This window comes from Rhinoderma darwinii, chromosome 4 (assembly GCF_050947455.1).
Source record: "Rhinoderma darwinii isolate aRhiDar2 chromosome 4, aRhiDar2.hap1, whole genome shotgun sequence".
In the NCBI taxonomy this organism is placed as follows: domain Eukaryota; kingdom Metazoa; phylum Chordata; class Amphibia; order Anura; family Rhinodermatidae; genus Rhinoderma; species Rhinoderma darwinii.
This window is the reverse complement of record NC_134690.1, coordinates 231,315,429-231,341,833: the sequence shown is the minus strand read 5'-3', so window position 1 is coordinate 231,341,833 and position 26,405 is coordinate 231,315,429. Positions and strand designations below refer to the sequence as shown.

General features: G+C 42.1%; 1 protein-coding gene across 2 annotated transcripts in view; it reads left to right on the top strand.

Moving 5' to 3' along the window:
- The window catches only part of METTL24 (methyltransferase like 24), a 113,866-nt gene extending 96,504 nt beyond the window's left edge, over positions 1-17,362 (top strand). For both annotated transcript variants that reach the window (XM_075864223.1, XM_075864224.1), the window contains 2 exons: positions 897-1,125; positions 16,653-17,362. In XM_075864223.1, the coding sequence (XP_075720338.1) occupies positions 897-1,125; positions 16,653-16,967 (544 nt within the window). In that variant the 3' untranslated portion in view covers positions 16,968-17,362. The remainder of the gene's footprint in view (positions 1-896; positions 1,126-16,652) is intronic.
- The last annotated feature ends 9,043 nt before the right edge of the window (positions 17,363-26,405 follow it).

The following is a 26,405-nucleotide window of genomic DNA, read 5'->3' as shown; positions in this document are numbered from 1 at the left end:
GGCGTGTTTACTACTTTTACTAGCTGGGCTTTCTGATGAGAAGTATCATCCACTTCTCTTCAGAACGCCCAGCTTCTGGCAGTGCAGCACTGTGACGTCACTCACAGGTCCTGCATCGTGTCGGCACCAGAGGCTACAGTTGATTCTGCAGCAGCATCAGCGTTTGCAGGTAAGTAGCTACATCGACTTACCTGCAAACGCCGATGCTGCTGCAGAATCATCTGTAGCCTCTGGTGCCGACACGATGCAGGACCTGTGAGTGACGTCACAGATCTGCACTGCCAGAAGCTGGGCGTTGTGAAGAGAAGTGGATGACACTTCTATACACAACGCCCAGCTAGTAAAAGTAGTAAACACGCCCCGATGTACGCACCTAATACATGCCCAGTTGTACTTTTACTTTTCAACACGCCCAGTTGTACTTTTGCAAGCCTCATTTGCATAAATACGAAAATGGTCATAACTTGGCCAAAAATGCTCGTTTTTTAAAAATAAAAACGTTACTGTAATCTACATTGCAGCGCCGATCTGCTGCAATAGCAGATAGGGGTTGCAAAATCTGGTGACAGAGCCTCTTTAAATAATAATTAAGGTTTATATATGCGAAACTGGAAAATACCTTTTTAAGTAGCTTATTGCGGGTGCTTTAGGCAGCACTTAAACACGATGTGCTTTGTATAAATCTCCCTGAGCACAAGTAATATTTATCATAATACATATTTCACTACTGTGTATTAATTTTTAATACAGTACTGCAACAGGTCAAAGACCAGAACCATTGGACAATTTCTTAGTGAACATTTTTCTAATATAATTTCTGAAATTTCTGTCACATAATTTTAGGATGGGCATTGTGTTCCAGCAGTAATAATAATGCATGTAAAAAATATTTGCAGATTAGGGGAAGAAGATAACATATTTGAATTAAATATGGCTTCTGGAGGGTGTGAAGTCCATCGGTTTGATCCAAGCATCGCATCTGCTCATATCCATGAAGCTGAGCGGTTCTGGCATCATCGTCTGTCTGTTGATTGGAGAGATCCCAACCCAGCCATAGCTCCACATAGATTACATAGTAATACTAAGAAGCTGAAGACCATTCTGAATGAGTTTGGACATTGGAAGGTAAGGCATACATATGCATTAATAGCTTACTTTTGTGAATCAGTATTCTCTATTGAAACTTATCTAGCATAACTCTTTCAACAATATATCACAGTTTATAGCTGCATAAAAAGTTGCATAACTTTGCTTCCACTGATTCTGAGTTATTCTATATTTTCCATATACATATATATCTATAGACACCTTAAATAAACTGCTAGTTCTTGCTCTTGGAAAACGACAATAGTTTGCTGTCGGACATGTGACCTAAAAGCTAAGCGCTGACTGTGTAAAGGGAGTTTTACAGGGGACGATTATCGGGGAGACGAGCGTTCATATAACGCTCGTTGCCGATAATTTCCCTGTGTAAACATGGGAACGATCAGCAGATGACCGAGCAAATGCTCGATCATCTGGTGGTCGTATCATTTTAAAAAAGTGAAATATTATCGTTGTCGACAGCACATCTCCCTATGTAAACAGGGAGACGCGCTGCTGACATGATAATGTATGGGGACGAGCGATTGGAGTAACGACCGTTTGTCCCCATCCATAGTGACAGGAGCAAACAAGCGCCGATCAACGATGTCTCGTAAGTCGGCGCTTGCTGCACTGGCCAGTGTAAAAGGGCCTTAACTGTGTGTTGAGCGCCCACAATGTACTACTGTCATTAATCTGTGATCTGTGAACCTACACTTGTATGGAATGATCAACCAATTACAGCCGATCATTTGTCACTTTGTGCAAATGCACTCTGTAGGTTTATGGGGGTTTTTCTAGAATCCCTGATCTGCCAGTTTAGTCAGGCATATTGATTGGGCGGAAAGTTTGTTTGACCGATCAGAAGTACGAATGATTGATCGCATTCTGTCCGATACTAGTCTTACACTCCTCAACATTGATATTGCAACACCAAGAAGGAATTTTTTTTTGAATTGTAGAAATCACAGGATTGATAGACTTGTTAATGATATGCAAATGTTAAAAAAATGGAAACAAAATATTCCAAACATGTAATGTCAGGATAGGGAGACAGACAGGTTAGCCATAATCTACCCGCCACTCAGTCCCTGCCTACTTGCACAGCCCGCCCTAGGCGTACAACTGGGCGACGGTCCCTACGCTCAATATGTGCACGACAGACAAACAAGACAGGGGAACACAAAAGCAAAGGAATGTGGGGCAGTTGCCCACAGCAACACCGTGAGCAGTGGACGAGCCGAGTCAAACCAGGAGTGTACGAGGTAACAAATGCAGAGCAGGAGAATAGTCGGTCAAGCTAGGGTCAATATGAAGCAGAGGTAAATGGTAACAGCAGGAACAGCAGAGCCAGGAAACAAGAGAATCACAGGCAAAGGACAAGCAGCAAATGAAGGTATAAGTAGACAAAGGGCGGGAGCTAGAACCGTCTGGCCAGGCTGCGATAGGCTCTCCCACTCCTCAGCCTACCAGCCTGAGTGGTAGCAGATCGAGTCACTCTAGCAGACCTAGGAACAAATGCAGGCTGATTAACCACGGGCGTCGACACAGAAGCTGTGTCAGGCAAATCCTTCACAAAACATCTTGATTTATTTAGTACCGAGTATGAGCACCACGCGCAGAAATGCACTTACACGCCTTGGCATGCTATCAATGAGGTTATTAATGGTTATCTGTGGAATGTTTTGCCACGCTGAATACACTTGGGCACGCAAATCATCAAGATTGGCTGCTGGCAGCTGTCTTTGCAATTGCTGACCAATGACGTCCCAGATGTGTTAGATAGAAGACAACTTCGGGGACTCTTTCAGGCCATGGTAGCAGGTAAAGGCGACGCAGGCTGCTCACAGAAGCATGAGCAACATACGACTTGGTTGTCCTGTTGAAAAACAACTTCTGGGACACTTTGACGAAATGACCGTACCACTGATTCCACAACCAAATCAATATAACACCGAGCTGTCAGTATACTTGAAATTAAGACTAGAGAGCTCCAGGTACTGTACATTATGCCACCCCACACCATGATCCCAGGAATAGGACTGGTGGGATGTTCCCCTGTGAAGGGCTCTTCATGGCGTTGCCCACATGGTCTCCAGACCAATCTCCAGTTATCATTGCGTCCGAGACAAAAGCGGGAATCATCACTGAAGAGGATAGACCTCCATTCCAGCTGCCATTGCCATCTTGCTGTGTACCATGACAGCATGTGAGCGGTGGCATGTGGTCAAAGGAGGACCTGTAGCTGGAAGTCTGGCCCGTAACCCAATGTCGTGCAACCACCTTTTGATGGTTTGTGTCGACTCTGGTTGCTGCCCCAGGCTTAGGATGTGACATCCAATTTCACTTGCAGTACAGAATAGATTATTACACGCCATTCTTCCAATCAGACGATCTGTCCGTGCAGAGGTTCGCCTCCGCGCACCTCATGCGGTCATTCCCATTTGTTGTTGTTCTCCCAACCTCTGGGACACGCAACATTGAACAGTGATGACATCTGGGCCTAAGTGCATAGTGATCTGTCGGAGTGATAAACAAATGTCCCGCAGTACAAGAATTCTGTCCCCCTCATATTGCAACAAGTGGCGAAAACTGGCACGTCGGCGAACAGGGGGCATTGTACAATCATCCCATACCACTTGATCTGATTTTTTAGCTTTCATGAAGCTAAAAAAAACTGTTCTTTCAATCTGGCTTTTATTCCCCTTCCACATGCCACAGATTTGAGCTAGGTGCCTGAAAATTTGATCATTTGCAGATTTTCCAGCTTGTCCTTCTTGGTGTTAAAATTTAAATGTTGAGGAGTGTATTTGTATGGTCCGCTTAAGGGGTTTGCCTTTGTCTAAATAAGTGTTTTGGGGTTAAACTTGCTTACGCACAATATACAATGGCCGACGGCAGCCTACTGCGGTAGGCATTGTGAATGATCATTTGCTTATAATTTTCAATCGCTATTCGGTCCAAATTGTCCGTTTTGGACAACTTTAGACATGTAAACTGTGGGATGAAAGCTGCTATACCATTTCCTTATAGAAAATGAAAGAAAGGTGAGAACTGTCCATTTTATGGTTGGCCTAAAGCTCGGAGAAGAGATATTTCCCATTTCTAGAACTCCATAACAAAAGAGAAGGATTACAGAATCTCAAGGAGTTACCATGGTGCTAGATAGCTCTCCATACATAGTTTCATTCTTGGCTAATTTTTCTCACTGACCCAAAATATTGCTGTGCGTATAGCTATTTGGTAAATTTCGGCCTGTTACAGAGTTACTTCTTCTCTGTTTGTATACTGAGTCATTCTTCGGTACACCTAGAGATGTATACGTGGCTACACTTACAAACACTGCCGAGTCATGCACAAGCCTGTTTGGTGATTGGGAAATTAACCCATCCTAAAACCGAAGGCGTCAGGAATTACCCTATTAAACAAAGAACAAAATGATTCATAGGCGGTCAGACATTTCAGTAATTGGTTTTGTTTGCACAAAAACCAAGTTCCCTGAAGCTATTTAATTACTCAATGTACTAATGAAAATGAAAATCTGGTGTTGTCCTAGTCTTCTCTGCCAAGTACTGCATTTTTTTTATCCAGTCTAAATACAGTGGAATTCTGAAGATCTAAATGTGATTTAATGCAGCACTTCCACTAAATAGGTAAAGTTTAATTACCATAGTCTGTGACAATTGAAGAAACACATTTACTCTTTATAAAAAAAATCTCGAAAAAGTACCCGTCGCTGCCCGGGTATAACGTGTTGGTCTGTCTGTTCAAATTCATAGGCTTGGTTCTGCTCAGAAGTTTCAGCAGCTCGGGCAGCAGCCATGCTCTTTGCCACAGGAGTCTTTCCTCCAAGTGCACGGTTCCTTTGTGGAGGCATGACTGGTATGAAAGAGTTTCAATTCAGGAGAATGCTCAAATCCAGTATAGGTACAGTTAGTTAATGGAGAGTAATATGTAGAGTAAAGAAAAATGGCTTGGTTGTTCTGGAAACCTTGTCTAAAACTGTGTGTATGTAAGTTAGGCTAAGAATAAAGGACCTGTGAGCTTCTATTGGCTAATACGGGTCATGTGATATGGAGGAAGGTCCTTGTAGTGGAAGCCAGTGGTGCCATATTTGCTTTTGTGAATATGTCAAAAACGGTAGGTCCTAGAGAGCTGAAACCCAATCTGAACCTTTAGAAGCGCGTGATTTAATTATGTGCCAAATTTGGTGCAGAATGGTCCAGTCGTTTGGCCGTGCATAAAGAACAGACCGCAGACAACAGAAACTCCTATACATACTCACATAGTAGTCCTTCTCCGTGAATTAGAATATCCAAAAGTTAATTTATTTCAGTAATTCAATTCAAAACGTGAAACTCATACCGTGTTTCCCCGAAAGTAAGACAGTGTCTTACTTTCTTTTTATCCCCAAAAGCCCGACTATGTCTTACTTTCGGGGTATGTCTTATATTGTAAAAAAATTGTCGAATTTTTTTTTTTTTTTTTTTCACAAACTTTATTTAACTGTTTTACATTTTTTTTTTTTAGTCCCACCAGGGGACTTCACTATGCGATGTGCCGATCGCATATATAATGCTTTGGTATACTTAGTATACCGAAGCATTATTGCCTGTCAGTGTAAAACTGACAGGCAACCTATTAGGTCATGCCTCCGGCATCGCCTAACAGGCAGATGCTGAAGGCAGACCTGGGGGTCTTTGTTAGACCCCCGGCTGTCATGGAAACCCGACGGCGACCCGCGATTTGTTTGCGGGGGCGCCGATCGGGTGACAGAGGGAGCTCCCCCCTCTGTCAAACACATTAAATGCCGCTGTCACTATTGACAGCGGTATTTAATGGGTTAAACTGCCGGAATCGGCGCGCGCTTCGATTCCGGCAGTTGCAGCAGGAGCAAGTGCAGGGGACGGCGCGGTGACATATGGAGAGGGGGCGGCGCGGAAGTGGGCAGGAGGCGGCAATACCCCCGTGTTTCCCCGAAAGTAAGACATATGTCTTACTTTCGGGGTACGGCTTATATTAGCCGACCCCCCTGAAACCCCCGATACGTCTTACAATCGGGGGTGTCTTACTATCGGGGAAACACGGTATTACATAGAATCATTACACACAGAGTGATCTATGTCCAGCATTTTTTTCTTTTAACATTGATGATTATGGTAACAGTTAATGAAAACCCAAAATTTAGTCCCTTAGAAAAGTAGTATATTATATGAGCCCAATTTCATAAATGATTTTTAATACCGAAGTGTTGGTCTACTGAAAACTATGTACAGTATATGCACTAAATACTTGGTCAGGGCTCCTTTTGCATGAATTACTGCATCAATGCGGCGTGGCATGGAGGTGATCAGCCTGTGGCACTGCTTATGTGTTATGGAAGCCCAGGTTGCTTTGATAGCGGCCTTCAGCTCGTCTGCATTGTTGGGTCTGGTTTCTCATCTTCCTCTTGACAATACCCCATAGATTCTCTATGGGGTTTAGGTGAGGCGAGTTGGCTGGCCAATCAAGCACGGTGATACTGTGGTTATTAAACCAGGTATTGGTACTTTTGGTACTGTGGGAAGGTGCCAGGTCCTGCTGGAAAATGAAATCAGCATCTCCATAAAGCTCGTTAGCAGAGAGAATCTTGAAGTGCTCGAAAATGTCCTGCTAGACGGCTGCGCTGACTCTGGACTTGATATAACACAGGGCGACTTGTGCTGTGTTCCCTCCCGCGAGAACACACACAGACTGGTGGTTCTGCAGAGTGCGCTCTCTCAGAGTGCGTGTGCGTGTGTATATTCTTGCGGGAGGGAACACAGCAGAAGCCGCCCTGACACTGTCCATAGTCCTACTCATTTAAGGGTTTTACCATAATTTGCAATCATGCCAGAGCCATGAAGTGACGCATAGAAAAAAGGTCTAACTCTGTAATCCAGCATCCCACACTAGATTCCTTTAGTGTCACCTACATGCCTACATTACAATACCCGTGGCGGAAATATCCGCTGCAAAATCCACATGTGTAATATGCAGTTTTTGATACACAATTTGTTGCGGATCAAAGGTTTGACATACGTAGTGAACATCCACAACAGAAATTGACTGCAGATTATTAGCAGTGAAGCAAAATGTAATGTCGTTGGCTTCCGCTGCGCAATGTGCATGCACCCGGTGCCGCTGGACTCCCCTCCTGGACCCACCTCGGCTAATTTATATGTATTATTACTACCATTACTACCTAATGCCGAAAGGGCCAGGTTTTGACATCCAACTGGGATTTTATTGTTTCAAACATGCATATAACTACATGTTGTGGTTTAGTGGACCCAAACCTAGTGACAGGTTCCCTTTTTAAAGAGGCTCTGTCACCAGATTTTGCAACCCCTATCTCCTATTGCAGTAGATAGGCGCTGCAATGTAGATTACAGTAACGTTTTTATTTTTAAAAAACGAGCATTTTTGGCCAAGTTATGACCATTTTCGTATTTATGCAAATGAGGCTTGCAAAAGTACAACTGGGCGTGTTGAAAAGTAAAAGTACAACTGGGCGTGTATTATGTGCGTACATCGGGTCGTGTTTACTACTTTTACTAGCTGGGCGTTCTGATGAGAAGTATCATCCACTTCTCTTCAGAACGCCCAGCTTCTGGCAGTGCAGACACAGCGTGTTCTCGAGAGATCACGCTGTGACTTCACTCACAGGTCCTGCATCGTGTCAGACGAGCGAGGACACATCGGCACCAGAGGCTACAGATGATTCTGCAGCAGCATCAGCGTTTGCAGGTAAGTCGATGTAGCTACTTACCTGCAAATGCTGATGCTGCTGCAGAATCAACTGTAGCCTCTGGTGCCGACACGATGCAGGACCTGTGAGTGACGTCACAGATCTGCACTGCCAGAAGCTGGGCGTTCTGAAGAGAAGTGGATGATACTTCTCGTCAGAACGCCCAGCTAGTAAAAGTAGTAAAAACGCCCCGATGTACGCACATAATACACGCCCACTTGGACTTTTACTTTTCAACACGCCCAGTTGTACTTTTGCAAGCCTCATTTGCATAAATCCGAAAATGGTCATAACTTGGCCAAAAATGCTCGTTTTTTAAAAATAAAAACGTTACTGTAATCTACATTGCAGCGCCTATCTGCTGCAATAGCAGATAGGGGCTGCAAAATCTGGTGACAGAGCCTCTTTAAGTTTATGGCCAGCTTTAACCTCTTCAAAAACTGAAGTGGCTGCTTAGGCTATGTTGACAATGTTCACGCTGAAAAGTACGAGGCTGATTTCATGATAAAACTGCATCTGAAATCCAGGAGTTTTTGGAGCCGATTTACAAATTTCACTTTGGAGTTCTTTTATTTTTGTAAATGTTTTTGAAGCGTATTTACAACGTCAATAGGAAATGGGAAAGATGAGCTTGTAAAATGCTTTAAGAAATTAAAAAATAGTTTTTTTTTAATTCAGTAGCATATAAAATCTGCCGCCTCTTATGAGCTACACAGCATATTTCCAATTGAAACCTATAGGATGCTGTTTGCAGGCATATTTTAACTGTATTTTAGGACGTAATAAGATTGTTTTACGCTCCAAAATATGCCTTAAAATACAGTGTGAACACGGCTTTACAGACAATACTGTATATACTTTGGATATACACGTATATGAAGTTTATATCATTTAGATAAGTCCTAAAATATTCACCTTAAACTTTGTACAGCAACAATCCGATGGAGATTTGTTTCTGAATATCACAAATCTGATTATTGTGCATTATTTCTTTACAATAACTGATTAAATGCTGCAAGAACAGATCATTATATATAATCATTACTGATAACATGTTTCCAAGTATTCAACTCACAGGAAAAGCTTCATACATTGGTCTCGGAGTATACAGCTCATCTGGAAACTACATAAATGGACAAAGATATATAAATCTACACAGCAGCACCCTCAGCTGTGGTCCCCATGAAATGCTTTCAGGGTCCACATTTACAAGTTGTATTAAGCAAAACATGTAGCGTGAGTTTCTGATTTAAATTGCCTATAGACCTCTACATTTTTACAACCTTTCTAATAGTCTGTAGTAGTTCTGATTGACCCTTTTACTTGACCACCAGAAATCGTAATATCCCTGGTGGTCTAGGGTAGTGAAGGGGTTAATGATAATATTCCTGGTGGTCTATTTGGTGAAGAGGTTAATGGAGACATCTGGGTTTCATACCTGGTGTCCTGTTAGTTAGTCACCTTTCCAGGCTCCAGCTCTGTCCTTGCAGTTTGTGACAGGAGGCTGAATAAGATCAAGTTCCCTCAATCCGATCATGTTCAGCTTTCTCTTCCTGTTTACCATTTATATAGATCAGTACGGGGCGCAACATAGAAAATGCTCTATGTTGCCTCGAACAGTGGGTAGTGATCGAACAGTGGTTTGGAGGTGGCTGAGCCCCCCTAATCCCAGTGCTGATTTGAATGTTTGGTATAATTACTACAGCCGATTGAAGAATTTGATCTATGCCAATTACAAACAATGGCTTTGGTGGTTGGGCAGAACGGTTAGCATTATATATGCAAATAATTGGCAGGTTATACAATGCGCTTTTATTGTGCGGCAGAAAATATTAGGTGGTAATGTTATTTTGTGTACATAGAAGAATTTTATCAGCATGAATGTCAAGTGTTAGGGCTTGTCCACACGTAATGGAATTGCTGCGTATTTTCCGTCCGGAATTGGGGACGGAAAATACGCAGCAAAATACAGCAGTGGGTGAGATTTAACTAATGTCATCCATACGCTGAGTAAAATTTCCTACCAGAAATTGACTTGCGGTGCGTATTTTTCGTAATGCAGCATGTCAATTCCCGCTGCGGAAAGTGGACTGAATAGCTGCGTTTTCCACAGGAGATGTCACCATCTCCCAACATTGAGAAAAACGCAGCAAAATACGCACCATTTTCTGCAGTAAAAAACTGCAGGAAATGGTGCCGTTTTTCTGCAGCGGAAATCCTGCTGGTTTCTGCAGAATTGCTGCAGCAATTTTGTTACGTGTGGACAGGCCCTTAGGCTATGTTCACACTCTGCAGGAAAAATTATTAGAAAATATGCCGTGAATCAGTGGCAAAGTCTGTGTGTTACATGCAAATTTTCCTCTGAATTTGTTGCGGATTTCTCCCCTCTTAATAAAAGGAGAGAAATCTGTAGTGAAAATGCACCATAGTAGTCGACATGCTGCAGATTTTCAAATTCGCACTGCAATTCATGTGTGGAAATTTTCTGCAGCACGTGGATGAGATTTGTTAAAACGTTGTCCACTTCACTGCTGCTGTAATACGCTGCAGACATACGCATAGAATGGGGGCTGCAAATCTGCAGGTGAATTGCGGCCCCATTCATTTCAATGGGCCCATGCACACGACCATGGTTTCCACGGTCCGTACATGGCCCAGGAGCCTGGACCGCAAAAAGAACGGACATGTCTTATTATGGCCGTGTTTTGCAGTCCAGGCTCATAGAAATGAATGAACGCGGCCATGTGCACAGCCCACGATTTGCGGGCAGCCCGCGGTTGACACTCCGCGACCAGCCGACCCGAAAATCACGGCCGTGCACATTGCTACAGTCTTGTGCATGAGGCCTTACTGGAATTTATACAGACGTTTATTAAGGGTGTTTGTATTTTTTTATATTTTATAATTATTAATACCAAGTTTGCAGAACAGTTCTGGTTTCAGTTAAGATTGCACAATTGTTCAGAGTTCATGGTCTATCACAAGCTATGAACTTGTGTAGCCAAACTGAAATCTGCAGAAGATGCGGTTAACTAATACCATATGCCTAAAACTGCAGCGCATATTATATTCTCTCGCACATTGAAAGTTTGGATTAATATGATTCAAGTTACAGAAACAAAAGTTCTGACACGTTAGATAGGAGCGTGAGCCTTGAATGTGGATGCATTTTCTAATTGTAAGAACTGTGCAGAATTGTTTTAGTCAATAGATAAAACATAGAATTTGATAAATACACTGTAGTTTCAATGCAAAATACAGACTAAACAGAGCTTGCTTTTATGCATCTCTTTATAGAATTTTTTAATCATAATTTATATTACAATCTAAAAAATTGACCGATTAGGATTATCCTTTATGATCATGTTTATCCAGTATTTTTAAGAAATGCCATGTATCTCAAAGAAGAACAGAGTGCAGCTAGTCTACGTTCACAAGGAAAATAAGCCATGAAAGCAATGGAAAAGGATTATGGAGCAAGAATTGGCTTCGAACGTCTTCTTCAATGATCTTAAAGATGAATTAGACAGGTTGATGAACGATCGTTGGGATCACCATTAACATACCATTATAGATGAGGAATGGCTGAAATCTGTTGACTGAAAAAGAGTAGATTCTGCAACAGATAGGGAAGTATTGCATGCCGCCTACGTTGCAGTAGTGGAGCTCAGATGTCACCCTAGCGTAAATTCATCTGGTGCTATATCAAGTTCTCGTGCAGAGTTTACAGTAGGATATGCTGGCAGCCTATCATTGCATTTTATGGACTCCTAGTTGGCATATGCTCCATGGGCCATAGGCCCAACAGACACAATATGTAATAGTGCAAATGGCTTGACTAAAATGTACTATTATTTTCCTCACTATTCACACAGCTTCTATGGACGTGTGTAAAGAGATTTCAATGACAGGAATTTATTTAACAAGAAAAAGCTTTTGCAGCATATTTAGTGTTGTGCACCATTTTCAAAAATTTCAAAGATGCTAAAAACTATATTTAGCATTTTCCTTTGGCACATTTTAAGCCATGCCCATTCCATGCTAAGCCATGCCCCCTTTCTAAAGTGTCTAGTCAGGTGCAAACATTTGTTCAATTAGTCTAAAATAAAATTTGGCACATTTTACAACACATTCTAGAAGCAGACCGTAGTAAATTTGACCCAATGTGACATGGAAGAGTTGCATTTTGGTGCAACTCTCAACAGTCCCACGTCTGTGTGAATGAGGACCAAAGCAGTTGTGTAACTTTTGACATACCCTTCTTTGGTAGTGTTATTCAAGTAGGGAAAGGTGGCACAACAGTGCTATCATTCTATTCAAGTGGCATGACAGAACTCGGACTGTGCAACACAAGATATAGTCAAGCCAAAGTATTTGGGTTGGATTTGTCTTTTCAAAGTCTTACCAGCATATGAACAATTGTGAATGTTAACTCTTATTTGTAGACCTTTTGCTTATCAGCCATGCCCACAGGGTGAAACCTTATCACTTTTAAGCCCTAGCAATTATCCCATTCTTATCCTGACATGCAAGGTGTGGTGAGGCAGGAGTTCATAAAGCATTGCCCATACACCCTCAGGATAAAACGTGAACCTGAAAGTAAATGGCTAGACAAAAGCATGGAATACAAAAAATAAATTCTTATAACATTTCCGTTCACTGTATGTAATGAACATATTTAAAATAAATCTCCCTTGCAATAACTAGTGTAAAAAATAAACCTAAAAATTACCAAAAGCGGGTAACTGGCTGCTATTAATCAGTTATGGTAAGGCAAGTCTCATATACATTATTATATTACAGGATGCAATATATACTTATTCCTAGTTCATATCGATCATATAAATAATGCAACAGTTTGACAATATAGTACCATGATTAGATACAAGTACATTTCTTTTATACTGTTTTTAGGAAAAAAATAAATGGATCAGGAAACTAGTAATTGTCAACGGGATCTCAAATTTCTGTTTTGTCTTAAGTTGGCATTCATTCTCATTCCAGTCTGTCCGAGGAAAATACAGCATGCTGCACTATTTTTGTCCACCTATCCCCCTATTGGACATTTATGGCATATCTCGTGGATATACTTAATGTTGCACAATGCATAGAAATTTTGATACCGTTTCGATGCCGTGCACCCTCAAATGGTTCAATACCGTTAATTCATGTATTTCGATACTAAGCTGTGTATTTTTTCATTTTCCCTTCCCAATTCTAATACAATCTATGAAACACCTGTGGGATCAAAATACTCACTACATCCCTAGATGAATACCCTGAGGGGTATAGTTTCCAGTGGTAGGGGTTTCTACTGTACTGGTACCTCAAATGTGACATGGCACCCAACAAAAAACAATCATGCTAAATCTACATGCCAAGTAGTACTCGTGTCATTCTGAGCCCTGCCGCGTGTCCAAACAGCAGTTTATTACCACATATGGGGTATTGACGTACTCTGAAGAATCGCTTTACAAGTGTTGGGGTGCTTTTTCTCCTTTATTCTTTGTGAAAATGAAAAAAAAACATTTCAGTGGAGAGTAGATTTAAAATTTTCGCTGCCTAATCCCAATAAATTCAGCATAAAAACAGTAGGGTCAAAATTCTCACTATACCGTAGATAAATTCCATAAGGGGTGTAGTTTCCCAAATGGGGTCACTTTTGCAGAGTTTGCACGGTTTTGGTCCCTCAGGGGCTCTGCAAATGTGACATGGCACCGCAAACCATTCCAGCAAAACTTGAGCTCCAAAAGTCAAATGGCACTCTTTCCCTTCTAAGTGTGTCCAAACAGCAGTTTATTACCACATATGGGGTATTGGTCTGCTCAGAAGAGTTTGTTTAACAAATGTTGGGGTGCTTTTTCTCCTTTATCTATTGTGAAAATGAAAAAATGAGTTAAAACTACATTTTATTAGAAAAAAAATTTGATTTTCAATTTCCCTGCATATTTCCAATAAATTCTGCAAAAACCGTGTGGGGTCAAAAATAGAGATGAGCGAACTGGGACAACCGAACCCGGTTTCGGTGCGAACATCGTGAAAAGTTCGGTTCGCAGCGAATCCGAACTTCACCGGGTTCGGCCGAACACGTTTTGACCGAACCCGGCTTATGAGTCACTGATTTTCCAGTACGCGACGTCAGGAGATAGTCACTGTCCAGGGTGCTGAAAGAGTTAAGCGATCGGCAGTAACTGTTTCAGCACCCTGGACAGTGACTTCCGATCACAATATACATCAACGTGTAAAAAAAAAATAGAAGTTCCTACTTACCGATAACTCCGTGCTTCTTCCTCCAGTCCGACCTCCCGGGATGACGATTCAGTCCAAGTGACCGCTGCAGCCAATCACAGGCCAATCACAGGCTGCAGCCAATCACAGGCCAATCCCAGGCTGCAGCGGTCACATGGACTGCCACGTCATCCAGGGAGGTCGGGCTGGATGCCGAAAGAGGGACGCGTCACCAAGGCAACGGTGACGCGTGCCCCTTTTGACATCCAGCCCGACATCCCTGGATGAGGCGACAGTCCATGTGGCCGCTGCAGCATGTGATTGGCCTGTGATTGGCTGCAGCGGTCACATTGGCTGAAACGTCATCCAGGGATGTCGGGCCGGATGTCGAGAGGGACGCGTCACCAAGGCAAAGGCCGGGAGGAAGAAGCAGGAAGTTCTCGGTAAGTACGAACGTCTTTTTTTTTTTTTACAGGTTGCTCTATATTGTGATCGGAATTCACTGTCCAGGGTGCTGAAAGAGTTACTGCCGATCAGTTAACTCTTTCAGCACCCTGGACAGTGACTATTTACTAACGTCGCCTAGCAACGCTGCCATAATGCCGGGTGTACACATGTAGCCACCCGTCATTACGGGAGCTCCATACACGATTTTTATGGGCATTCTTGAATTACAAGTTCGGTCCGAATCGAACTTTTTCAAGAAATTCGGCGAACCAGCCGAACCGAACTTATCATAAGTTCGCTCATCTCTAGTCAAAAATCTAACTATACCCCTAGAAATATTTCTTGAGGCATAGTTTCCAAAATGGGGTCACTTTGGGGGGGGGGGGGGGTTTGGTCCTTCCAGGGCGTTGCAAACACGACATGGCACACGAAAGACATACCAGCAAAATCTCCTCTCCAAAATCCAAATGGTGCTCCTTCCCTTGTGAGCCCTGCCAAACAGCAGTTTATTACCACTTGTGGCACATTGCCATAATATCGAATTCATGCAATTTCTAAGTTTTTTCAGAGAAACTTAGATTTTCATTATTACAGACTAATTCCAATAAGTTTAGCAAAAAAAAACTGTGGGGTCAAAATGCTAACTATACCACTAGATAAATTTCTTGAGGGTGTCATTTCTAAAACGGGGTCACTTTTGGGGGGGTTTCTACTGTTTTGGCACCATAAGGCCACTTCAAACCTGACATGGTGCCTAAAATATATACTTAAAAAAAAAAAAAAAGGAGGCCCCAAAATCCACTAGATGCTCCTTTGCTTCTGAGGCCGGTGTTTCAGTCCATTAGGACACTAGAACCACATGTGGGATATTTCTAAGTACTGCAGAATCTGGGCAATAATGGTAAGGCCACACGTTGCAGTCACGGTGCGTTTATGTTGCGTTTTAAACTGCAGCAAGTCATTTTTCAATAGAAGTCAATGGTGAAATTTTGGTTATGGATAGACTGCTGCTATTATATTACAATGTGTTTTTTTTTGTGCAGTTAACTGCATCTTCATAACGTCCGACCGCATGCAGTTAATGACCGCATTGCCAAAGTTGTTGCTGAACTGCTTGCATTTTTTAACTATATACAGGAAGCACCTAACAAACTTCAACACGGGTGAAAACTATGTCGGTCAATTATTTCCTTTAAAAATGCAACAGAACTGGAGCGTTACAGAGACAAAAAACGCATGCAGTTGACCGAATGCGGTTTTCAAATGCAACAAAACCGCGTCAACGATGCACCATGTGGCCTTACCCTAAATATTGAGTTGCGTTTCTCTGGTAAAACTTTGTGTTAAAGAAAAAAATCTATTACCATTGAATTTTGGCAAAGAACCTGAAAATTGTAAATTTCACCTCTACATTGCTTTAATTCCTGTAAAACGCCTAGGGGGTTAAGAAACTTTCTGAATGCTGTTTTGAATACTTTGAGGTGTGCAGTTTTTTACACGGGGTGATATATATTAGAAACTCCCCATAAAAGGCCCTCAAAGCCACTTCAGAACTGAACTGGTCTCTGAAAAAAATAGCCTTTTGAAATTTTCTTGAAATTGTGAGAAATTGCTGTTAAAGTTCTAAGCCTTGTAACGTCCTAGAAAAATAAAAGGACTTAAAAACTGATGCAATCAAAGTAGACATATGGGAAATGTTAACTAGTCACTATTTTGTGTGGTATTACAAGCTAATACATTTAAATTTAGAAAAATGCTAATTTTTTAACATTTTCTCCGAATTTTGCAGTTTTTCACAAATAAACACTGAATATATCGACCAAATTTTACCACTAACATAAAGTACAATCTCCGAATCGCTTGGATACATAAAAGCATTCCAAAGTTATTACCACATAAAGTGACACGTCAGATTAAAAAAAATTGGCTGTGTCCTTATGGGGTTAAATGAGAAACTGCAATAAACAGTTAGTAGAATTGAAATCCCCCTCCAGGGTGTGCTACACGTAACAATGCCAGCAGGTACGCTTAGAGTGGCACTTAACAGATTTTCTTTTCACTGCATGCCTTGTGCTTGCAGATATCACATAAGTCACTCACCTAACTGTTGTGTATTAACTTTCAGATTGATGTCCTTAAAGCAGATATGGAAAGCGCAGAGTGGAAGATATTGGAAAATCTCATTCTAGAGGGCATCATTGAGCAAATTGGACAGCTTGTTTTGGAGATCCACCTCCACTGGCCTGGGTTCGAGGTCAGTGGAAATGACAGCAGTGTTGTCAGATACTGGTACAGCTTGTTCAAAGAGCTTGAACACAAGGACTTTAAACTTTTCTACACATACAAGGACTTCTCTAAACCACAGTTGTTCCTTAAAAAGGAGGTCTTCAATGCAAGCAGTGGCTATATACTGAGCTGGGTAAATACCAGGTGGACATGAGAGAAACATATCTGATGACTTGCACCTGCTCTCAATATGCTGCTTGAGGAAGGAAAACCGCAATGAGGACTTCAATTCTGAAAAATGAGTAAGGGCCTGTTCACATCAGCGTTGGCTTTCCATTCAGGGGTTCAGTCTGAGGTTTCCGTCGGGTGAACCCCTCAACGGAAAGTCAAACTGAAACCTTAGCTTCCGTTTCCATCTCCATTGATATCAATGGTGACGGAAACATTGCCAATCGTTTCCGTTTTTTGTGACGGAATCAATAGCAGTCAACTGAAAATGAAGAATCTTAAAGCTCTCCCAGATGGTAAAACGATACCCCGGTTATTGGCAGACGCATTATTTCACATCTCTTTGAATAGTTTATTTTATAAAATGTTGTATTTTTAGCAGCCAGATTCAATTTTTTCAATAGATACTACACGTTTCAGGACCGGACAGGTCCCTTCCTCAGGTATGTACCTGAGGAAGGGACCTGTCCGGTCCTGAAACGCGTAGTATCTATTACAAATAAAGCCTACTATAACATACTCTGTTTTGAATATCTACCTGTCAGGCGCCATGTCCCGAATACTGCATTTTTTTCCCCTCCACATCCTGTGTTCGTTTTCCCCGGGAACAGAACTTTTTCTCGTGGGATAGCAGCGGGTGGCAGCCGACTTCCACAACGATCTTCATGTCATTCTACTTTCCATGCTTAGCAATAGTGTTGTGCCTATCCTAGCACAACACTGCCAGGTGAGTACATCAGCTCGCCGTTTGCTCACATAGTCCCTCGTTCCTTATAATATTACCTTAGAGAAGCGCCGTGTCCTCCTCTCCTCGTTTTTCTTTATCCAGAGATTAAATTTTTTTTTGTCCCCTTTTAAAACACACATCTTTAGTCTTCTTTCACACTACTGTTCACATACGTTGAAAGATTGACCCCTTAATGACCAGCCTATTTTAGACCTTAATGACCAATCCATTTTTTTACGTTTTTCCATCGTCGCATTCCAAGAGCTATAACTTTTTTATTTTTGCATCGGCATAGCTGTATAAGGACTTGTTTTTTGCGGGGCAAGTTGTATTTTTTTTTTAATAGCACCATTTTGGGGTACATGGAATTTGATTAACTTTTATTATATCTTTTTTTGGGGGGGGGGGGTGGGGATAGAAAAAAACCTTAAATTTGACCACTCTTTTTTTGCGTCCTAAATCTACGTCGTTTACCGTGTGGTATAAATAACACAATAACTTTATTCAGTGGGTTGTTACTATTGCAACGATACCAAATTTATAGATTTTGTATGTTTTACTACTCTTACACAGTAAAAAACATTTTTCAAAATTATTTGTTTTTGCGTCTCCATATTTGAAGAGTAATAACTTTTTTATTTTTCAGACGATGCAGCTGTATGAGGGCTTTTTTTTTGCGGGACGACTTGTAGTTTTTATTGGTACCATTTTTGGAGTAGATGCGACTTTTTGATCACTTTTTAACACATTTTTTTTCTGACAGGATTCACAGAAAACAGCAATTTTTCCATTGTTTTTTATTTTATTTTGTACGGCGTTCAACTTGTCAGGTTAAATAATGTAATAGCTTTAAAGTCGGGGTCGTTACAGATACGGCGATACCAAATATGTGTAACTTTTTTACTTTTCTAGTTTGTTTTAATAATAAAGCATGTTGTAAAGGGTAAAAGTGGGTTTTTCATTTTTTTTTCTAATTAACTTTATTAAACGTTTTGTTTTTTTTACTAGTTCCACTAGGGGACTTTACTATGCGATCATTTGATCGCTTTTAAATACACTGCAATACTTCTGTATTGCAGTGTATTACTGCCTGTCCGTTTAAAACGGACCTAGCAGGTATTCACTACAGGCAGACCTGGGGGCCTTTATTAGGCCCCCGGCTGCCATAGAAGGCACGACACCTTGCGATCTTATTGCCGGGGGGGGCGGTGCGATGAGAAAGGGAGCTCCCTCCCTCTCTCCAAAACCACTCAAATGCGGCGCTCGCTATTGAGCGCCGCATCTGAGGGGTTAAACGGGCGAGATAGATACTGATCTCCATTCGCTAGTTTTCAGGTTTGTTTTTTTCACAGAAACAAAAGTGCAGACTAAAACTTTTGCTTCCGTTAAAAGAAAACGGAAACCTAGTGGAGACAAACGGAAAGTATCTGAAAAAAAAAGAATTACCATTGAAATAAAATGGTAATTCTAACAGAACCGTTGCTTTGCTTTTAATGTTTTGATCCTCTCTGACCGAAGAGAGAGACGTATACGAACAGTAGTGTGAACGTAACCTTAATGACAGCCAAGGTACCTGCATGTCAAATTAAAAGGGTTGTCTGGTTTAGGCTGGGTTCCCACACAGCATAAATATTATTGCGTAGTTCATTGCAATGACTAAAATCTTGGCATTTCCGCAACGGATAGGCCACGCTGTGAATTTGAAAATCCCCAACATGCCGAGAGTCCGCTGCAGAATTTTCATGCGCTTAGTGAATGGGGTTTGTTAAAACCCCATGTACATTGTACTGTACTTTGTTGTGTAAAATCAGTGCGGAATCCGCAATAAATGGGCGTTAACCCGGCCTGAGAAAACTAATTTATAAATTCCCATTAGGAGCATTGTCTTAATAGGGGAAAGTCCCTCTTTCGGGACCTCCATCAAGTAGACAGAAGAGAGCACAGATACAAAGGGGACAATATCATAAGACTGGCATTTCATACGCCGGTCTTAATGGAAAGAAAATTTTGAGAAGACACAACACATTTTTTAAGAGGCAAAAGGCTCTCAAGACATGTTGCACCTTTCGGCCGGGCGCCAAAATCGTGTCGCAGTGACTGCTGCCATGCAACATCAATTTCCCCCACATCGGCTGTAAAATAAATTGGAAAAAAACCCAGATACTCCCCTCACACTCGTCCTCCGTGTCCCCTCAGCACTCGGGACCTTGAATGTGTTATTCAAGGTCCAGACGCCGAGCAGCATCAGGGCCTTATATGTGATGCAGCATTTCAATGTCATCAGTGCTGCGTCACATACAACGTCCTGACACTGCCCGGCATCAGTACGTTGTATGAGGTGCATCATACTGAGGGTACCCAGAGGGAAGAAGAGGAGCGGTGATGGGAGCATATATTTTTTTTTATTTAAAGAGGCTCTGTCACCAGATTTTGCAACCCCTATCTCCTATTGCAGCAGATCGGCGCTGCAATGTAGATAAGAGTAACGTTTTTGTTTTTTTTTAAACGAGCATTTTTGGCCAAGTTATGACCATTTTTATATTTATGCAAATGAGGCTTTCTAAAGTACAACTGGGCGTGTTTAAAGTTATGTACAAAAGGGGGCGTGTATTGTGTATGTACATCTGGGCGTTTTTACTTCTTTTACTAGCTGGGCGTTGTGAATAGAAGTTTATGATGCTGACGAATCAGCATCATCCACTTCTCTTCACAACGCCCAGCTTCTGGCAGTGCACAGACACACAGCGTGTTCTCGAGAGATCACGCTGTGACGTCACTCACTTCCTGCCCCAGGTCCTGCATCGTGTCGGACGAGCGAGGACGCATCGGCACCAGAGGCTACAGTTGATTCTGCAGCAGCATCAGCGTTTGCAGGTAAGTAGCTACATCAACTTACCTGCAAACGCCGATGCTGCTGCAGAATCAAATGTAGCCTCTGGTGCCGATGTGTCCTCGCTCGTCCGACACGATGCAGGACCTGGGGAAGTGACGTCACAGCGTGATCTCTCGAGAACACGCTGTGTGTCTGTGCACTGCCAGAAGCTGGGCGTTGTGAAGAGAAGTGGATGATGCTGATTCGTCAGCATCATAAACTTCTATTCACAACGCCCAGCTAGTAAAAGAAGTAAAAACGCCCAGATGTACATACACAATACACGCCCCCTTTTGTACATAACTTTAAACACGCCCAGTTGTACTTTAGAAAGCCTCATTTGCATAAATATAAAAATGGTCATAACTTGGCCAAAAATGCTCGTTTAAAAAAAAACAAACAAAAAAAACATTACTCTTATCTACATTGCAGCGCCGATCTGCTGCAATAGGAGATAGGGGTTGCAAAATCTGGTGACAGAGCCTCTTTAAGTGCCTAATGAGGATGGGATGCAGGAGGTAGTCTGATCAGGAGGCAGAGGCAATGTTCGAGGAGGCCCAGCACGGGCCTCTACCTTGTTACGCCCCATAGAGTAAAATCTATGCCAGCTAGGAGCTGGTATAGATTTCCAATATAATTTCCACCATTTTTCGAATTACATAATAAATTTGTCGTGCAAATGTGGCCACTGCAAATTGTTACTTTTGGGCCGTTTTGTGACTCTTCTATGCCAGAAAGGTTGATAAATTCCCCCCATAGTGCATGCATTACACAGACTGTTGATTTTTATTGTAATAGGCACCATGCAATGCTTCATTTCTCCTATGGTAGTGCTGCAGGGGAATTGAAGACTTTCAGCTATGTTCCTCGCTGTGATTAGCTGATTTTCTGGTGAACCTTCCAACAAAAAACGATTGTAAAAAGCAGACAACACCTTTAACATCTGACCTCACGCTTTGTAGCGCTGGTTACTTAGACTGAGAAGTTCAATTTTCAAGCATATTGGTTCATCTAAAGAAAGAACATCACCATATGTAATGGATGAACATTCACTGTTTTCTGCTTCTTACATGGGTCTCAGTTGTATCTGTACTGCCCCCTGCAGGTTATATAAAAGTACTACCCCCTCATACTGAAGGATTAGTAGTAAAATCAATCAAAATCAGTCCAATGCAATTTTACACAACATGTATATAATTGTTATTGCATTAATTTATCTTTAGGAACAAAGATTTCTTAAATATTTAAAAGCAGTTAAGATAATTTTCCTATCAAATGACAGATCTATTGACTATAATGCCATGTGACACACAAATGCAGTTTGTAAAAGTGTAAGGTTAGGGGCCCAAGGAGCAGCACCCATTTTTTTTCTCAAGCACAATGTAAAAAATAAAATAAACTGGTACCGCTGCATCTGTAAAAGTTCAAACTGTTACAATATACAATTATTTAACTCGCACGGTGCGCAGCGTAAAAAAAATGAAACCACCCGAATAGTTTTTTTGGCCACCTTGGCACAAAAATAAAAATTGATCCAAAAATAGTGTGTACTAAAAAATAACGCCAATAAAAACTACAGCTCGTCCCGCAAAAAATAAGTCCTCACACCGCTCAAAAAATATAATTTACACCTCTCAGAATGTGGTGAAACTGAACAAATTATTTTTTAATCGTTTTTTCTTTGTAAAAGTAGTAAAATAATTTTTTCTGTTTTCTAACACCTGGGTGCATCTTAGTCAGGTGCGTCCTATAGTTTGAAAAAATATGGCACATAGGCATAACATTTTTGTGTATGTTGAAGAAAAAAAAAAAAGTCTTTGCCCAAACATGTGACCAGAGCCTAATATTTACATTCTACAGAAATGTATTCAATCAGCGTTTTGCACCTTTTGAAGAGAAAAACAAAAACACAAAGCATGAACACAATAGTTCTGTAGCTTTTTTTTTTTTTAATTCACTATTTTTGCAAAAAAAAGTGCTTTTCTAAAATATACTTCACGTTTAGGGTATGTTCACACGCACTAATTACGGACGTAATTCGGGCGTTTTTGCCCCGAATTACGTCCGAAAATAGCAACTCAATAGCGCTGACAAACATCTGCCCATTGAAAGCAATGGGCAGACGTTTGTCTGTTCACACGAGGCGTAATTTACGCGCCGCTGTCAAATGACGGCACGTAAATAGACGCCCGCGTCAAAGAAGTGACCTGTCACTTCTTTGGCCGTAATTGGAGCAGTTATTCATTGACTTCAATGAATAGCAGCGCCAATTACGTCCGTAATTGACGCGGCGTTCAAGCGCCTGCACATGCCGTTACGGCTGAAATTACGGGGATGTTTTCAGGCTGAAACATCCCCGTAATTTCAGCCGTAACGGACGCCCCCGTGTGAACATACCCTTAGGGTTAACAGACAACCTGCAGCAACTGCACTGTGTGAGCCCTACCATGTGACGCTATTTATACCCCTAGCGAGAAACTAGGTCTATAAGCTACATGCATAATATAAAGTACAGTGAAGTTTACCGCTCAGACGGCACTGGTAACAGTCCAATATCATTCAGTATAGACACTCTCTCCCAGAAAAATGCAGTGGACAGTCCGCAATCCAATGAGGGTGTGGATGGTAATTCTTATCCTTGTAGTTCCACCAAGCTCCTTATCGTCTCCCTCCACATTCAAAGAACTCCTGGTAGGAAAAGGATCTGATGTCTCTAATAGATGGAAAAAGGAAGACACATAGTGCAACACCCTCTGCAAAAAGATTGCTCCACGCCAAGTTTAATCCATACTCACAGAAGTAACAAGAAATAAAAGCATCAAGGTAAGTAAAAATCTCGGGTGAGAGTGTTTGGCGTGCCGCCTAGAAATTGTAAAGATTTTTACTTACCTTGATGCTTTTATTTCTTGTTACTTCTGTGAGTATGGATTAAACTTGGCGTGGAGCAATCTTTTTGCAGAGGGTGTTGCACTATGTGTCTTCCTTTTTCCATCTATTAGAGACATAAGATCCTTTTCCTACCAGGAATTCTTTGAATGTGGAGGGAGACGATAAGGAGCTTGGTGGAACTACAAGGATAAGAATTACCATCCACACCCTCATTGGATTGCGGACTGTCCACTGCATTTTTCTGGGAGAGAGCCCATACTGAATGATATTGGACTGTTACCAGTGCCGTCTGAGCGGTAAACTTCACTGTACTTTATATATGTTATTTAGGGTATTTGTTGGATCATACCCAATTTAGTTTTGCCTGCTCCTGTCTGAGAGAGATTTTGTGGGTATTTGAGCCAAGAGAAACCACCATTATATTTGAAGCTACATGCATAGTTTTGGGAATCTCCGCAAGGGTGAAGCTTCATTTCCAAGTTCTCTAAACAAGAAAATAGATATTGTATTCAAGAGGAAACATTGTGACCTCTAAACCTGTGTATATATAACAAGCATTTTCTTAGGCCTTATTCACACGACAGGGTCAGAGTGTCGGCCGGTTTGCATCCCTTTTGCATCCGTTCCGGGCCGTTTTTACCGGGCAATTTTGACCCATTTTTGTCCCGGTCCGTTATAAAAATCGGATGACTTTCATTTGTACGTTTTTGCCACCCACTTCCCTCTGTAGGTAATGGCACACAGCCCCACCGCCGCCCCCCCCCCCCCCCCTACCTGTCTGTAGATAGCGCCACCGTTCCAGGAGAAGTCCCTGACTTCACGGTCTTCATATATGGAGATTGAAGTCAGGGACTTCTCCTGGAGCGGAGACCGGCCACAGGGTCGGGGATTCCGCTTCAGAAGTGCCTGACGTCACTGTGTCCATATATCGACAGTAAAGCCAGGGACTTCTCCTGGAGCAGAATCCCCGGCCATTCCGCTTCAGAAGTCCCTGACTTCACTGTGTCCATATATGGACACAGTGAATTCAGGGACTTCTGCTGGAGCAGAATCCCCAATCCCCGGCTACAGCAATGCTGGAGCTCCTACAGGGAGCAAAAAACATAGCCCCCCCCCCCCTCCTCACATGCACTTCGCACTGTGCGAAGGAGAGAGCGAGCGACGGAAGATACGGCCGCCACTTGGAGAACGGCGGAAAATAGGGCATGTCCCATTTTTTGACGGCCGGGTTTCCCAGGCAGTCAAAAAAAAATCGGCCATGTGAATATCCCCATTTGGGGGGTCTATTGCTCCTACTGCAGCCATGTGAGTTTTTTTTTTTGTTTTTTTTTTTGAACGGCCGTGAAACCCTGTCATGTGCATAAGGGCATAGTGCAACGTCTCTGTATATCAGATATCTGAGGAGAATGTATTCAGTGAGGCGAGGCTACATTTTGTAATGCAATAACACAGCTGGATTGTGTTTTCAATGTTGGTTTAGTACTTGTGCCATGTTAGTATTTGATTGTTTATTGAACTGCACTGTATTTGATGTAGTCAGTGAAATATTAATCTTATTTTTTTCCACAAATATCAAATAAAATTTCACATGTAATAGATCGCAGAAGCCAGATATCCAATAGGTTTAGAAAATTGCTGCTGGCCTAAGGCCTTGTTCACACAACTGTTTTTTTCCAGTGTAAAAATAGTACGTGTATTTTGCCAATATTCCATGTCAGGCTAAGCCACATATTTCTGCTGCGGTTTGGCAGTTTGTCAAGTTTTTTGCATGCAGATTATCATATTTATTGGGGATAATCGGCTTGTGGTCTCATGGCACTTAGTTTTTTTTCAGCGAGGTGGTTTGCTATTCCACCTGCTTAAAATTCTGCAGCGTCTAAACAACAGAGTTGGCGCGAATTCCGACTTGAAAAATGCATTGAGATCTGCCTAAAACTTCATTCGTCTGAACAGGATCTAACACAGAGTGGTTTTCTATTGACTACTTAAAAAAAATAAAAAACCCCAGATAGGCCTCAGTCCACATACACATGGCAGAGGCTGTGTGGCGGCACAGTGCCTGAAGCTCCACATGTGGGCCACATATGTTGGAAATATCCTGAAGTACGACATCCAATGGAGCAGGACAGACATTAAATTGGAGACATAAGGAGGTAGAGCCCAAAAGAAAAGTCTATTCCATTTTATATGTGCCAATCATGAGATGGATGAAAAAGGTAGAAGAAAATTCAGACAGGCAGAACGGTGTGTTTTTATGATCAGAGCTCATGTTTTCTAGTTGAAACCTAATGCAGTGTGACATGAGACCTCAGTATTTCAGAGTGTTCTAGAAAAAGTATACGTATCACAAGACTAAGGCCTCATGCACACGACCGTATTTTTTTCCCACCCGTAAATACGGGTCCGGTGTCACACGTATTCGACCCGTTTTGCACCAGTATTTACGGACCCGTGGCCGTAAATACGGTTCCGGTGTCACCAGTATTCCACCCGTATTTACGGGCACGTTTTCGATACAAAATCGCACTGCACTAATCAGCAGCCCCTTCTCTCCATCAGTGCAGGATAGAGAGAAGGGGCAGCCCTTTGCGAGGTAAAAGTAAAAGAAATTCATACTTACCCGGCCGTTGTCTTGGTGACGCGTCCCTCTCTTGACATCCAGCCCGACATCCCTGGATGACGCGGCAGTCCAGGTGACCGCTGCAGCATGTGATTGGCCTGCGATTGGCTGCAGCGGTCACATGGGCTGAAACGTCATCCAGGGGTGTCGGGCCAGATGTCGAGAGGAACGCATCACCAAGGCAACGGCCGGGAGACCGGACTGGAGGAAGCAGGAAGTTCTCGGTAAGTATGAACGTTTTTTGTTTTTTTTTACAGGTTGCTCTATATTCTGATTGGAATTCACTGTCCAGGGTGCTGAAAGAGTTACTGCCGAT